This window comes from Furipterus horrens, unplaced genomic scaffold (assembly GCF_987537825.1).
Source record: "Furipterus horrens unplaced genomic scaffold, mFurHor1.1.pri manual_scaffold_4, whole genome shotgun sequence".
In the NCBI taxonomy this organism is placed as follows: Eukaryota; Metazoa; Chordata; class Mammalia; order Chiroptera; family Furipteridae; genus Furipterus; species Furipterus horrens.
Genome location: NW_028327174.1, coordinates 16869191 through 16883570, shown reverse-complemented (window position 1 = coordinate 16883570; position 14380 = coordinate 16869191). Strand labels below are relative to the sequence as shown.

General features: G+C 38.9%; 1 protein-coding gene across 1 annotated transcript in view; it reads right to left on the bottom strand.

Annotated features, from left to right (window-relative positions):
* The window catches only part of BLTP3B (bridge-like lipid transfer protein family member 3B), an 86900-nt gene extending 76390 nt beyond the window's left edge, over nt 1-10510 (bottom strand). The window contains exon 1 of the mRNA XM_090272641.1: nt 10240-10510. Within this exon, the coding sequence (XP_090128767.1) occupies nt 10240-10283 (44 nt within the window). The 5' untranslated portion in view covers nt 10284-10510. The remainder of the gene's footprint in view (nt 1-10239) is intronic.
* Between the last annotated feature and the right edge of the window lie 3870 nt (nt 10511-14380).

Sequence of the window (14380 nt, the reverse complement as noted above, 5' to 3'; positions counted from 1 at the left end):
ATTGCTAGCTAACATGTGACCAAAAAGTTAATCACCTGTTCCATTACTCCTAAGTATGTAATACATTGCACAATTCCACTCATGGTTATTCTTTAATTACGAATGTCTTACTAGACTTTTAGAATAGGTTCAAAGTATTTATGTGGATACATTTCGCAAGCATTAGAAGTGTTCAACAATATTGAGTTTCTAGGTTTTTCATTGAGTCCTAAATGAAAGAAATTCAGTGCCATTTTCACATGAATCTGGTTTTATAACATAATTGCTTTCCCTGATAAATGAATTTTTCAAAGGGGCAGCAGAGAAGAGAAGAATGGGGTGTGGAGTTTTTATATTTTTCAAAAATGAATCCTATTTCCACTGCTATCCATGAAAGTTACTTCAATCTCCTTAAAAGAGATTATAATTAACATTAAGTACACAAAACAAACTCTTAAGTCCTTCAGTGAGAATTGATCAAAACATCCTCTTTATCAAAAGAGCCTTTGTACCTCATTAATTATATTATATTATGAAGCCTTACCCATTAAAAATAGATCAAATGCTAATTACTCTTTCCAAGTATCTTACTCTAAATTATAAAACTCTTCTCTTGGTAACTTCAAAAAGAGTGTAAGTGCATTGCCAAATGTTATATATTAGAGAAGACATTGTCATAGAAGAATTGCAGGAGCCTGTAGCTACATAGTATCTTTTTAAAAATGAAATCGGTATCTGACTAAAACAATAAGAATTAGAAATTATTCTCTAAGTGTCTTTAAGAGGGGCATAATAAGTGCTTGCATTTATAGAAAGAAAACAAAGCCATGGGGAATAGAAGTATTACCTGAGGGCAGGACATTTCAGACAAAAGGTCCCTAATTCCTGGTGAAAGCAAGTGGTCAGTTGCCAGGGTCTCTTAGACTCCTCTGGTACTCATTTGGGTCATTATGAAATTCACAGCACACCAATCTCCACCACAGCCAGCAGGGATCACTGCAGGTAATGGGTACAAAGGGACACAGAAGGGAGCAAGTTTAAGGGAAGGGAGAGGAAAGGAATGATATGATAAAAATATTTGCTGTGATTCACTTTTTAAAAATATTTGTATTTTACACTGGATTAACTAAAGACAAATACTGCTAGAATTGTAACATAAATTAACCATTTATGATTTCTTCATTTTCCCTACCACTGGAATTACTACTACTCTATAGAATTTGTATTTTTAATATTTTATATTAAAAATGCTAATTAACAAAAATGAGATAGCTTATATTATACAAAAGTTGTACAAAGACTGAACTGTATAATTCAACATCAGATGAAGCCAATTAGGACAAGCATTCTAAAAGACATACAATCTACAAATACAAATTGTGAAATTAACTGTCAAAAGGCCAAGTGAAAAATATAATCCTCATTTCATTTCATAGAGAATACTAGAGTAAAATTACCTATAAAAAGTAACCCCCAAACCAAAGAGAAATCCGGGAATAAACTACATCTCTATACTCAAAATTGGAAAAGTATAGATTTATCAGGAAAAAATATTTTAATTTACATTTTGCAGATATGAATCAACTATTTAAACCAGCCACAAATGGATTCAGGGCAACCAATTCATGTCCTACGTACTCTATAAAGGCCAGTGTAGTATAAATTCCTTTCTCCAATCAGCTAAGTATGTTTCTGAACAACTACTATGTACCACAGTACTATGGCAGATGTTATAGACACAATGGTGAACAAGACAAGCACAGTCTCTGTCCTCAGAATTCAGAGCCTATCAGGGTGATTCTGCCCTTAAGGAGATAAGAGTCTGCAGTACTGACAAGTATGAAGATTTTGTTTTAATAAAGCAAACAATGTATTTTAAGACCTAAAAAACTTCAAATTGAAGATGGCCAGTGAAGACTAGTCTATGCAAAGTTGCCTTTGGAAGATGTACAGTACAAGTGAAAATGAAGCCTGAGAGGATACACTGTCATGAAAGGATGCAGACAATTTGCAGAAAACAAAAGATGAGTGAAAAGGGCGAGGGCGAGGGAGTATGGTACCGGAAAACAATGAAAAACAAAATTACAGCCAAATTTGGAGGACCTCAATCATCCTTAACATCTCAAAATACTTGCTTTAAATATTCCCTTGATATGCATTCTATCGTCAGAGAAAATAGATTTAATAACTATCCATTTTATACCACTAAGCTGTTTGTGTGCTTTTGTTATTGCTTTACAATTTTCTGATATTTATACCACCTCCATCTCACTATCCTTTCCTTTAAAGCTGTATATAGTACTCTGTGCCTCTCATAAATTCTATTTTAAATTCTATTTATTGACTCATCTACCATATCATTTCCAGAAGACATTCCTAGCTCTTAATTTTATTTATATATCATACAGAACCTTCTTTAAATACTGGTAGAAAACAACAAATGAATGACTTTTTAATGAGGATATTTACAATATTTCTTAAAGATAAATCATATATACTATGGATGCCCCTTTTTATAGTACATGTCATTTATATATAAAGCATCACCACTTAAGAAAAATTTGGAGCGGAAACTCAGTTTAATATTTAAAAACACAGTTTTACCAAATTTTTAAATCTCTGGTTTTCTAGTATTACATTTGTCCCTAAGTATTGATTCCTAAAAATAAAATTACAAAAGGTTTACAAATAGACATCAGGAGATGAAAACAACACTTGGTGCTATGTTAGCAGTGTCAAAAGAAGCCTGATATCCCTCTCTTAATGTTTTTTTGGATAGAAAAAAGGAGTACATATACATAAAAGTCTTATAGGATAGACTAATAGAGAATCCAAAATTTATACACTACATTCATTTTGTCTGGGAGCAGTCTCAAAATAAGTCAGTGAATTATCAGACAGGCCATCAATAAGTCTACTGCTGAAAAAAAGCAAACAATAAATTACTATATCCCAAATCATATGTGCTTCAGCTCTCAATTTTGTTTTAATAACTTGGTCTTGACATGATAATTGTTCATATTTCACTCACAGAAATAGTCATTAAATCTTCTACTTGTAACTTACATTCAGTCTGAGCTCTAGCCACTAATACCAACTGATTAAATACCAATATTAAATAGAATTATTAAATCATGCTAAATAATGTAATACACAGAATTTTGTTAATGTATAACTAATAAGAGATTAACTTATTATGAAAATGTTTATACTGGAACTGCAGTATTAAGGAAAGTACACTATTGCAAGAAAAAGAAATGGATGGAGAAATTTTGCTGCCACACTTCAAAGAACTGCTATGTCAAAGGATTTGCATGTAATAAAAGAATCTCCAAAGGGCTACTGCTTCAAGATGGTGAAACATCATAAGAGTAATAAGGGAAATGCTGAAAATTGAGTAAAAGAAAATCAAGCCATTAGGTGGGAACAACAGCCTGAGCAGGCAGCATAGAAAAGTCAAATTAAAAGGGTGCTGGATCAGTGGCCTACCCACTCAACACTACCTGTCAAATTTTAACCTTAGGGAAGTGACACATCTCAATGTTTAATGATCACCTCTCATAGACAGGAACAGATCCCTTCTGATTCTATACTAGAATGGTGATATTACAACACCCATGGACCAAGCAGTCAAATCCCCCTTTCACCTAAATTTTTCAAATCAATCTCTTGAAAATAGCTTCTGCAAGAATCAGTACCGGGTTTTATCTGGAAAGTAATGTGACAGAAATAAGCATCTGCTCGATTTCAGATGCTTCACATAGTGTACTTAATAGCAAATAAATAAAGTAAAAATCCTGTATTGCATAAACCAAAGGATAACCACAAAAAAAAAAAACAAAACATGGATGTTATTGCCATACAAAACATGTAGTGCAAGTTAGTTCACAAATAAAAGGGCTCTTCATAGATATCCAAGAGTATCCAAATTAATGTATCTAAAACCAAACCCCTGATCTTCTTCCATAAGCCTGCTCCTCCTGCAGTCTTCTCCAACTTCGTGACAGCAACTCCATCTTGTCAGCTGCTTACGTCAGAAACTTTGAAGTCATCCACAACTGCTCTCTTTTTCTCTCAATCATATTTTATTTGTCAATAAAAGCTTGTGGTTCTACCTTCAAAATACATCTAAAACCTGACGATATCTCAACAACTCCACTGCATGCACCTCGTCCAAGCCAGTATCTTTCTCATCTGGATAGTTAACACTTTTAACCGGGCTCCTGTTTCTGCCCTTGCCCTCCTATTATTTATTTCCCAAATGGCTGCAGAGTGATCCTTGGCTCCAAACCTTCCAGTGGATTCCAGTTTCACTCAAATAAAAGTCAAGTCATTACAAGGTCCCACAAGATCTGGCCCTTGACCACACCTTCCACTCACTTCACTCTTCACTCCACTTTACCTGTATCATTAGCCTAGATATATATCAAAAATAACAAGCAAGCTTCCACTTCTGAATCTCTTCATTTGCTTCTACCTTCTCTTTCAGATCTCTTCTCAAATACCACCTTCTCAATTAAGGCTTCTGGAATCAACAGATTTAAAATTGCAAACTCCAACCTGCACCTCTGTGTATTTCCTATCCATTTTCTTGTAATTTCTTTTTTAAGTAGCACTTACCACAAATGGATACAATGTACCTCCCTTATTTATTTTTTCACTATCAGCATCCTCTGATTAAAATGTAATTCCACTGAGGGCAGGGATTTTTTTTTGCCCTAGGAATATGGACCAATAAGTGGTACAAAGTAGCACTCAGCAAATATTTGTTAAATAAATGACTAGTATATCTAGTATCAAAGTAAACATTATTGGAGATTATTTTTAAAAGAATACTGTCAATTTAAGTAACCAAAAGTTATTTAAAAATCCCCAAATTTATAAAAGTAAATTTATTTATCATACTAAAAGGGAACATTTAACTCATTTTTTTCCCAGTTGCCTACTGCAAGTAAAACAAACGTCACAAATTTCAACAGCAGCATAATTCTATAAGTAGGTTACCTTTAATGATCCTTCTCATGATGCTTACGCCAGAATGGGAATCACGGAAGCTGCTCAAGAGAAGAGACCATATCTTACCCACCTTTGTGTCTCTAATACCAAATGCTCAAGATCATATATACATAAAATCTCAAAAACTACTTATTGAGCTTTACCATAAAAGTAGAAGGCATACATAATTAGCCTATCAATAATAATAATATAAAATTACAATTTGAGAAAATAATTTCACAGTCTAAATAATGTATGTTGTATTTCCTCTTAAGAATGTCCACTACAGGAATGATTATAGACCTAACAGTATTCATCTCCAATTACACGCACCTTAACTTCTTCAGCAATTCACTTCTATGTGACACTATGTACTAAACTAGGACTAGCCCACGTCTAAAATTTTAAACTTTAAAACAACACTTTCAGATAAACCTTTCAATCCTTCCAGTTCTTATTTGTATTTCTCAAACTGCACTTACATCTAGATAAAATTTCCAACCCTTGGATGGTTCTTTCTTTTTCTTCCCAAGCTTTCAGTTGCTGCCCTTCTTTCTCTCCCCCACTTCCTTCCTTTCTCCCTCCCTCCCTCCCTCCCTCTCCGCCTTCCCTTTTGCAAAGTAAGCCATCCCATCAATAATACACTGTGAAGCAATCTAAACTCTCCCATTACTTGGCCATTCAGTCACAAGATCCTTCCAAGTGCTCAACCCTTCCTAATCTCCTTAATAAATATTCCAAATATTCAGCAATCTTCTCAGGCCATCCCCCCACTCCCCCACACTTTCTATTTGTACCCTCCCCCTAGCTTAGGGAACATGTTTTATTGAAACTGTGAGGCAATTTCTCCTACCTAAATCCTTGGAGCTAACCTGGATCCAGTCCCTTTCCAAGTCTGATTCTCTAACCTTCTCATAAATCCTGTGGGATACTGACATCCTTCCAATACGTTATGCTTCTATTTAAGTTAATCAGAGCCGCTCTTCAGACTCTGTATTTCCACCCCAGACATCTGCTTCTGAACCCTGGACTTTGAAAACCAAATTGATCAAGGAACAGGTATAAATGACCCATGGACATGGACAACAGGGTGGGGATTGACTGTGAGAGTAGGGGTCGGGCAGAGCAGTGAAGATCAATGAGGGGAAAAAATGGGACAACTGTAATAGAACAGCAATTAAAAAAATCAAACAGATAACCAGGTATCTTTACTGATTATGTCCTTTTTTTGTCTGGAATTCTTTATTAGCAGTCACCACCTGGGATGAAGTTCAATTCCTGAACACAGCAAACAGCCTCAGACATCTAATTTAGTTCAGTGTCTGTTAAAGACAACAAGCCTGACTCAAAATACGAGTTCTCTCCATGATCATATCCTTATTGTACCTACTATCTTTTGCCATTGCTAATTGATCCATAGATATATACAACTGGGTCAAACAGATTTATTTTCTCCCAGGAATCTGAAACTTGAAAGGAAAGATCATAGTTTGGGAGTTGAGAGATGAGCTAGCACCCTAAAGCAGTGGTTCTCAACCAATGATGATTTTGCCCCCAGGGGACATTTAGTAACCTGTGGGGACATTGTTCATTGTCAAGACTGTGGGAGTGCTATTGGCATGTGGTGGGTGGAGAACAGAGATGTTGCTAAACATTCCAGAATGTACAGAACATCCTTAAACAACAAAGAATTATCTTGTCCAAATGTCAATTGTGCTGAGATCCAAGGACACTTCCAAACAGGTTCCAGGAGCTGGCTAGTTTCTGCCCTTCCCCTTATTCTGTGACCCACCCCAATAGCTATTGGTTACATTTACCTTTTTACCTAAGTTAAACAGAGCAGGGTTGTGTTGTTTATAGGCAAAATAACCTTTACTAGCACAGTAACCCTAGTTCAATCATCTGACACACATATGTACACTTTAAACCAGTTTCTCAACCTCACAACTACTGACATTTGGACCAAATACTTCTTTATTGTGGGAGAATGTGCTGTGCACTGGAAGGTGTTTAGCAGCGTCCCAGGCCTCTAATTATTAGATGTCACTACCCTTAACCACTCCCCTGTTGTGACTATCAGAAATGTCTCCAGACATTGTTACATTTCCCTAAAAAGGAAAAATCACCTGATTGTGAACCACTGCTTTAATCCGGACAAAGATCCCACTCAGATGTGGTGTACGTCTGTCCTGCCAACTCCCACTCCCTAGTAAACCTTGTGCCCATTACAGTGTGCCTTAAGTCAGAGGGAAAGGGGGAGCATTTATTTGTATCTGAATCTTCCCTATCCCTTTTCAGGTTCTGGCTTAAGTATACTCCATCTTCCAGCTGCTGTTTCCCCTTTCTTCACCTTTGCTCAAGCAGACACTGTGTGTGTGTGTGTGTGCGTGTGTGTGTGCGTGCGTGTGCGTGCGCGTGTGTGTGCGTGCACACACACACGCACACACACAATGTGAGGCCTTAAGCTGAAAGATAGCGCCTGCTCTTATTTCCTTTCCGATATTTGTTATAACTTTTCTTTAGACCTTTCCATTCCCTTGTGCAAAAGATACTCCCAGGAAATATACTAAATCACACTTTGTGTCAATTACAGTATAAAATATTGTGGTAATTTCCCCTCCAAAGACATCCTGTTTCACTTCTCTTAAAATGTAACAACTCCAACCCCACCCCACCACATACACAAATGGTCTCTCTCCCTTTCTCCTCCCTACCCCATGCCTGTTAGTTTCAGATCAGCTCCAAGTCTACAGACTTAATTTTTTTTTATTTGTGGGCTGTTTTTTTTTTTTTAAGATTTTATTTATTTATTTTTAGAGAGAGGGAGAGAAACATCACTGTGTGGTTGCCTCTCACATGCCCCCAACTGGGGACCTGGCCCACGACCCAGGCATGTGTCCTGACTGGGAATTGAACCCACGACATTTTGGTTCGCAGGCCAGCGCTCAATCCACTGAGCCACACCAGCCAGGGCTACAGGCTTATTTTATTAACAATACAAGACATGCTTGGGATAGAAACTAAACAATTAGGCAAGGAACAAGTATATGGATTTAAAAGACTCAAATAGTTCAGCATTGACTCAAAGCCAGTTTTTCACACACCTAAATCCAGGAAACACTGGTTTGGGTTTTAATGTTAAAATTAAAGGCTCAGAGTAGGCATTTTCTTTCTTCTGTTGGTTCACTTTCCTAGTCCTTCTTTGCCAGGACACCATAAACACCACATTTATTCAGTGATTCAATTACCCATTGCTTCTTCAAAACCACAGGTAAACTTCAATAATATCGGTGACATAGAGTCGGGCCTAAGTTAAAAAAAAAAAAAAAAGTAACGCAAGGGAGATTCAGGTGTTTAGTGCCACTCTTCCACTCCATCAAAAATAAATTTGTTCTGTTTTGTTTTGTTTTGCCCTGGCAGGGTAGCTCAGTTGGTTAGAATGTCATCCTGACACGCCAAGATTGCGGTTCTCAGTCAGGCATATATAAGAGACAACCAATGAATGCATAAATAAGTGGAACGACAAAATTGATCTCTCTCTCTCTCTCTCAAATCCATAAACATTTCCTGAGGTGAGCATTTTTTAAAAAAACTGGGTTTTTGTTGTTTTTGTTTTGTCCTGGCCGGGTTGCACAGTGGTTGGAAGCATCATCGTGGTACACCAAAGGTTGCAGGTTCCATCTCTAGTGTGGGGCACAGTGGGGGTGTGTAAGGGAGGCGACTCATCAATGTTTCTCTCTCACATCAATGTCTCTGTCTGTGTGTGTCTCTCTCTCCCTGAAATCTGTAAACATATCCTTGGATGGGGATTAATAAAAAGTTGTTTTTTTGTTTATGTGCCCTGGCTGGTGTGGCTCAATCAATTGAGCGCTGGCCTGCAAACCCAAAGGTTGCTGGTTCCATTCCCAGTCAGGGCACATGCCTGGGCTGTGGGCCAGGTCCCTGGTTGGGGCACAAGAGAAACAACCAAATGATATGTCTCTCACACGTGGATGTTTCCCTCCCTCTCTTTCTCCCTTCCCCTCTCTCTCAAAATAAATAAATAAAATCTTAAAAAAAAAAAGATAAAATCTTCTTCCAAAAGACCATACGTACAATTTTTAAAAACTTTTAAATTGGTGGTAATATTAAGAAATGTATATTCACAATGCTGCTACAATTTCTTTTTAAGAAACTGTTATATCTTATTCAATGTTGTGTGGAAGATATTTGCTGAACCACAGAAATATTGATTTTGTCCCGTAACATATAACCTGTGGTATACAACGATCTGTAAAATCAAGAATTGTCATTACTATACAAGTATACCATTATACCCAAGTCTTTTCCTACAAATAGTTAAAAGTAATTATTAACTTACAAACGACACGAGTAAAGGGTCATAACCAAGCGCTCTGGAGTCGCTGTTAACAACTTGGAAACCAGACACTACATTTAGCCTGTGTCCCGAGACAAATACGGAGAAGCCTGGAGCAACAAACTGCCAGCTTTACTGAGTCATGTTTCTGACGAAAACCGCGTTAGGAAATGGAAAGAACGACAAGTCTTGGGTTTATCACCACAGATGTTGACTCCATGAATTTACAGCTCTCGGACTGAGGGGGGAAAAAAGCAGAAACAAAAAACGGTTTTGTAAAAATGACGTGGGGGCTCGAACGACTCCAGAAAGAACTTGCCAAAGCCAGCAACTGTGATTATCTCCCTCAAACAAATCCTAACTGTGCAAACGGACACACCCGCTCAGGCATCCGAGCGAGAACGGCGAGGTGGGGTGAATTCACGACAGAACAAGGTTCATATTTCACCGAGAAGACAAACCTCTCTGCCTTAAAGGTCACACGGCGCCCGACGCCCTCAGTTAACGGAACCGCTCCGCCCCGAGTGGAGGCGAGCGCCGGGCTCCGGTTTACTGGACCACATAACCCAGGCACCTGGCTGACGCCAGCCCATCCCCACTGTCCGCGGCGACCGCCCGAGAGCAGTCCCCGGGTCGCCCCCAGACGTTGCGGCGGGGGCGATCCCAACCCGCCGCCTTCCCCGGCCGCCCTCCGCCATTCGGCCGGGGAGAACCCGTCCAGGGGCTCAGTCGTGATGCCAACCCCGGGCGCCGCAGGCAGCGGGACATCTGCGGCCGCGACCGCAGCGGGCAGTCCAAGGGTCGCCGCCCGCACAGCTGCCAGTCCCCGCCGTCCCCGAGGCTGCTGGCTGCCTCCGGTGCCAGCCAGGGCGGAGGCGGACTGGCCCCAGTCCGAGGCTCTCACTCACCTGGAGAGGTGCTTCAGGATCTGTTTTTTGATGAGCCCAGCCATGGTGCCGGGGCGGGAGGCGCCGGGCGCTCTCTCGGTGCCTCACTGCCTCCTCTCTTCGTGGCCGTCTCCTCTTCGTCCGGGTTAACCCGGCCGAAAGAGAGGCGCCTGAGCGCTCACGCCCGGGAAAGACCCGAGGCCCTGGCCGAGGCCACAGCCGCCGCCGCTGTCGCCGAGGACCAGGAGCATCTCCCTCAGGCCACTGCAGCCGCCACGGGCGCCATCTTGGCTGCAGCATCACCTAAGAGACCTGGGGGAGGGCGGGGGCGATCCTGGCTCGGGGCGGGGCGAGCTCTGGGAGGGGCGGGGCAACGCCGGTTATGGGCAGGCGCGGAAGGCATGCTGCCCTGTCACGCTTGTCACGGACTGGGGCGGTGTCCTCATCTACCCGGAGGCTTTTGGGTGCTTTGACTCCGGATCCCAAAACCTTCTAGGACTTTCGTCCACCCTCTCCATCTCTGTTCTTCCTGTCTCCATCACTGAGTTTCCTACCACGTCTCTTTTTCATTTCCTCATAATTTCCTCCATAAAGTTCTCTGCTTGCTTTGCTCTGTTTACCGACTCAGCTCTCTTCATATTCTTGCCTCATTTTCTTTTCCTTTGCCAAGATATTCTGCTTTCCTACCTAAATCCTATAATGTTTCATGTGGTGATTCCAATCGTAAGGAAAGTAAAAGTTGACAATGTGCCCTAACAGAGCTCAGGACTTGGGGATTAAAAGGCCTGAATTCAAGTCCTGGCTTTAGTATTTTCTAGCTGTGTTAACCTAAAGAAAATATGTAATTTCCTTAATTTTAGTCTCAGTTCAATCATCTATAAAATGAGCTGATATCATCCTTACCTACCTCACTAGGTTGTTGTGTCTAAAGAAATAAAGATGTATATTTTAGTTTAACATTTTTGTAAAAAAGGAAGGAAATCATTGAAATAGCAGGGAGAACTATTACAGCTCTGAACCTCCACCGACCCAACCCTATACCCACATTTTTCAAAGGTGAAAATGACCATCCAGTGATTTCTAAAAGAGGAAAAGCAATTACACTACCCATGAGGGATGCATCGGGAAGATGGGTCGGTATGTGTGGGGGAGAGTGGGTAATTTACACGTAGTTCAGCACCTGTTTCTTTCCAAAGAAAGGAAAGGAGATATATATGGGTTGACTATTTACTCATTTAACATTTATCATGAACTATAAACCAGACATTGTTCAAATATCTAGGGATACCTTGATTAAAAAAACAAAAAACAAAAAAAGGAATGTTCCTGCCAGCAAAGAGTTAAGAGCCTAGTGTGGAAGGTAAATTGCTAATGCTAAAACCTTGAACTCTGTCATTAGACTGGTTCAAATGCTGCCTCAGCCACTCTGTAGCTGTGTAAACTTGGCCAAGTTATTTATATCTCTTACCCTCAGTTACCACTTATGATTATGGGAGTAATAGTATCCAACTCAGAATTGTGTGGAGATTGAATAAGATTATGCCTATTAAGTGAGTGCCTAGCACATGTCAAGCTCTTAATAGTGCTGTTATCATTAGCATAATTGCAAACAGGAACAAAGTACTATGAGAACACAGAGGAGGGAGTGATTTATTTCTAGCTGGTTAAATCAGATTTACAGTGGAAATATTATTTCAAAGATGAGAATGTCAGCTTAATGTATTAAAAAGAACTATCTCTGGAAGTCAAAGACTTGCTTTTGAAACCTAGCCCTGTAATTTTTAGGTATGTGATCATAGGAAAAGTATGTGCTCATAGGAAAGAGTGTGATTTTTTTTTTCTATGTGATCATAGGAAAAGAATCTGAGCCTCTTGGTGTTATTTATCTTCATGAGGTTGTTGTGAGGTAAAGTACTTAGAGAATCCCAGACACAATAGAATGGTATTAATTCACTAGTATTTTTTAAAATAATTTATTTATTTGTTAACTTATTTATTTGTAGAGAAAGGGGAAAGGAGAAAGAGAAACATCACTGTCTAGTTGCCTCTCACTCGCACCCCCAACTGGGGACCTGATGTGCAACCTAGTCATGTGCCCTCACTGGGAATCGAACCAGTGACACTTGGCTCGCAGACTGACGCTCAACCCACTGAGCCACAGCAGCCAGGTAATTCACGAGTATTAATTCACTAAGCAGGAAAGGATGTTTCAGACAAGTGAAACACAATTATGAAAAAAGACAAAAGTGTCAAAGCTTCTAAGTGGCAAGTGACCTAATATTTTGGCTAGAACAAAATGTAGATTCCTTTTTCAAAGTAATAAGTATTAATGAACCCCACAGGTTAATAATTGTAGTTATAGTATCTTTTTATTGAGAAAATGCATGGTGATAATTTTAATTTTACTCTCCCTGGATTGAAAGAGCATATAATGTTATAAAACCACCATGAATTTAGCATTTTTAATTAATTTCTATTTTTGTTAACTGCTATTTAATGATCAAATTTCAGAAAATTAAAAAACATGACTGTCATACAAATATATAATGAACAAGCATCAAAGATTTAGTAACTCATTAATGTAAGAACCAATAAGATAGGGTATAAATCTATTCACTCATTAATATGACTTAATAAATATGTTGCACATGTTCATTACATGCTTATAGAAGTCATGTTTTTAACTTTTAAAATTATACATTGCTGAAGTATATATCTGAAAAGCAGAACTTATATGCTTGAGATTATTTGTGCTAAAACCTGGGAGGAGAGATAGCTTCTTGGACTTTGGCTAAGGTCATGTGTAAAACCTGGGAGGAGGGAGTGTGTAGTGTGAAGGGAAATAAGAGTCAGAGCTTTCACTAAACAGTCTATGCTGAAGCTGACTTATACTGGTTCATGAGACCAATTGTATCCATCTCTTCCTGACTATGTTCAGTGTTTGATAACTTCAAGATTGCTTGATATTATTTATTGTGACAGTATTTGTTCCACAGACAGTGGTAACGCCTTATAAAACAGGGCTTAATTTCCTGGAGACTAGGTTGGTAAACATTTAGCAGCATACACTCTTAAGAGGAGGTGAAGAACAGTGAGACTGCAAATGCATGCACATTACTGCAGAGGCAATATCAAGCTGTGAACTACTCCTTTGGAGAGTGGCCTTCTACTTTAGAAAATACTTGCTGGTAATTATGCTGGCAGTACAGAGGATACATCATGATGAGAAGAGAATGGAGGCAGGCTGGGCATTGAGGATACAGTGACATTATTTCAGGTGAGCGATAAGACAGTATCAGTAGAAATGAAAAAAGGTCAAAGACAGATTTCGGAGATTAGATTGTAGTTGAAGGTAGCTGAGTTTTCTGGCTTGGGGCTTGTGTGGATCTTGGGGCACACCACTAATTGCAATAAGTCATGTAGGTTTAATAAGTAGTTTTGAAGATAAGACTCAGTTTTGGTTTTGTTGCCTTTGAGATTATCTCAGGGTATCTGGGTAGAAACATTCAGGATACATTTGGGGGTGGAATTCTGCTTTAGGATGTATCAGCACTTAATAATAGCTGAAGCCAAGAACAAATATGATCCTGATCAAGGAACTTGTAAAGGAAAACAAAAAGAGAATCTTAAATGTGAGAGGGCTGATAACCAGGAGAGACAAGACTGAAAGAATGTATTTTAAAAGAGACTAATACAGATGTTGGCTTCTCTGTGATGTAAAGATTATAAAATATTCTTTACATGTTTGTAGTAAGGGATCTTGTCAATTGAATAATAGCGAAAATAAAATCACTAAAATTTGACAATTAATTTTGGATATTTAATGACTTTTTAATACAAAGGGATGTTGACACCAATAGAATAGAATGCCTGACTTCAAGGAGTTTGCCTGAGTGATCATATGTTTAAAAAATGATTATGTTGATGATGGTGATAACTACTACCAGGCACTTGACTTTTATCATTTCCTCTTCATAAACAATTCTACAAGGGGGTATTGTTAATATTATTCCATTATACAGATGAGAAAACCAAGACTTAGGTTAAATAATCTATCCAGCCATCTAGTGGCAAAACCAGAATTTGAGCTAAAGATTTGAATTCAGAGACTGCACCCTTAACCATGTTTTTGATTTCAATAATACTGCCTAATTCAGAACTT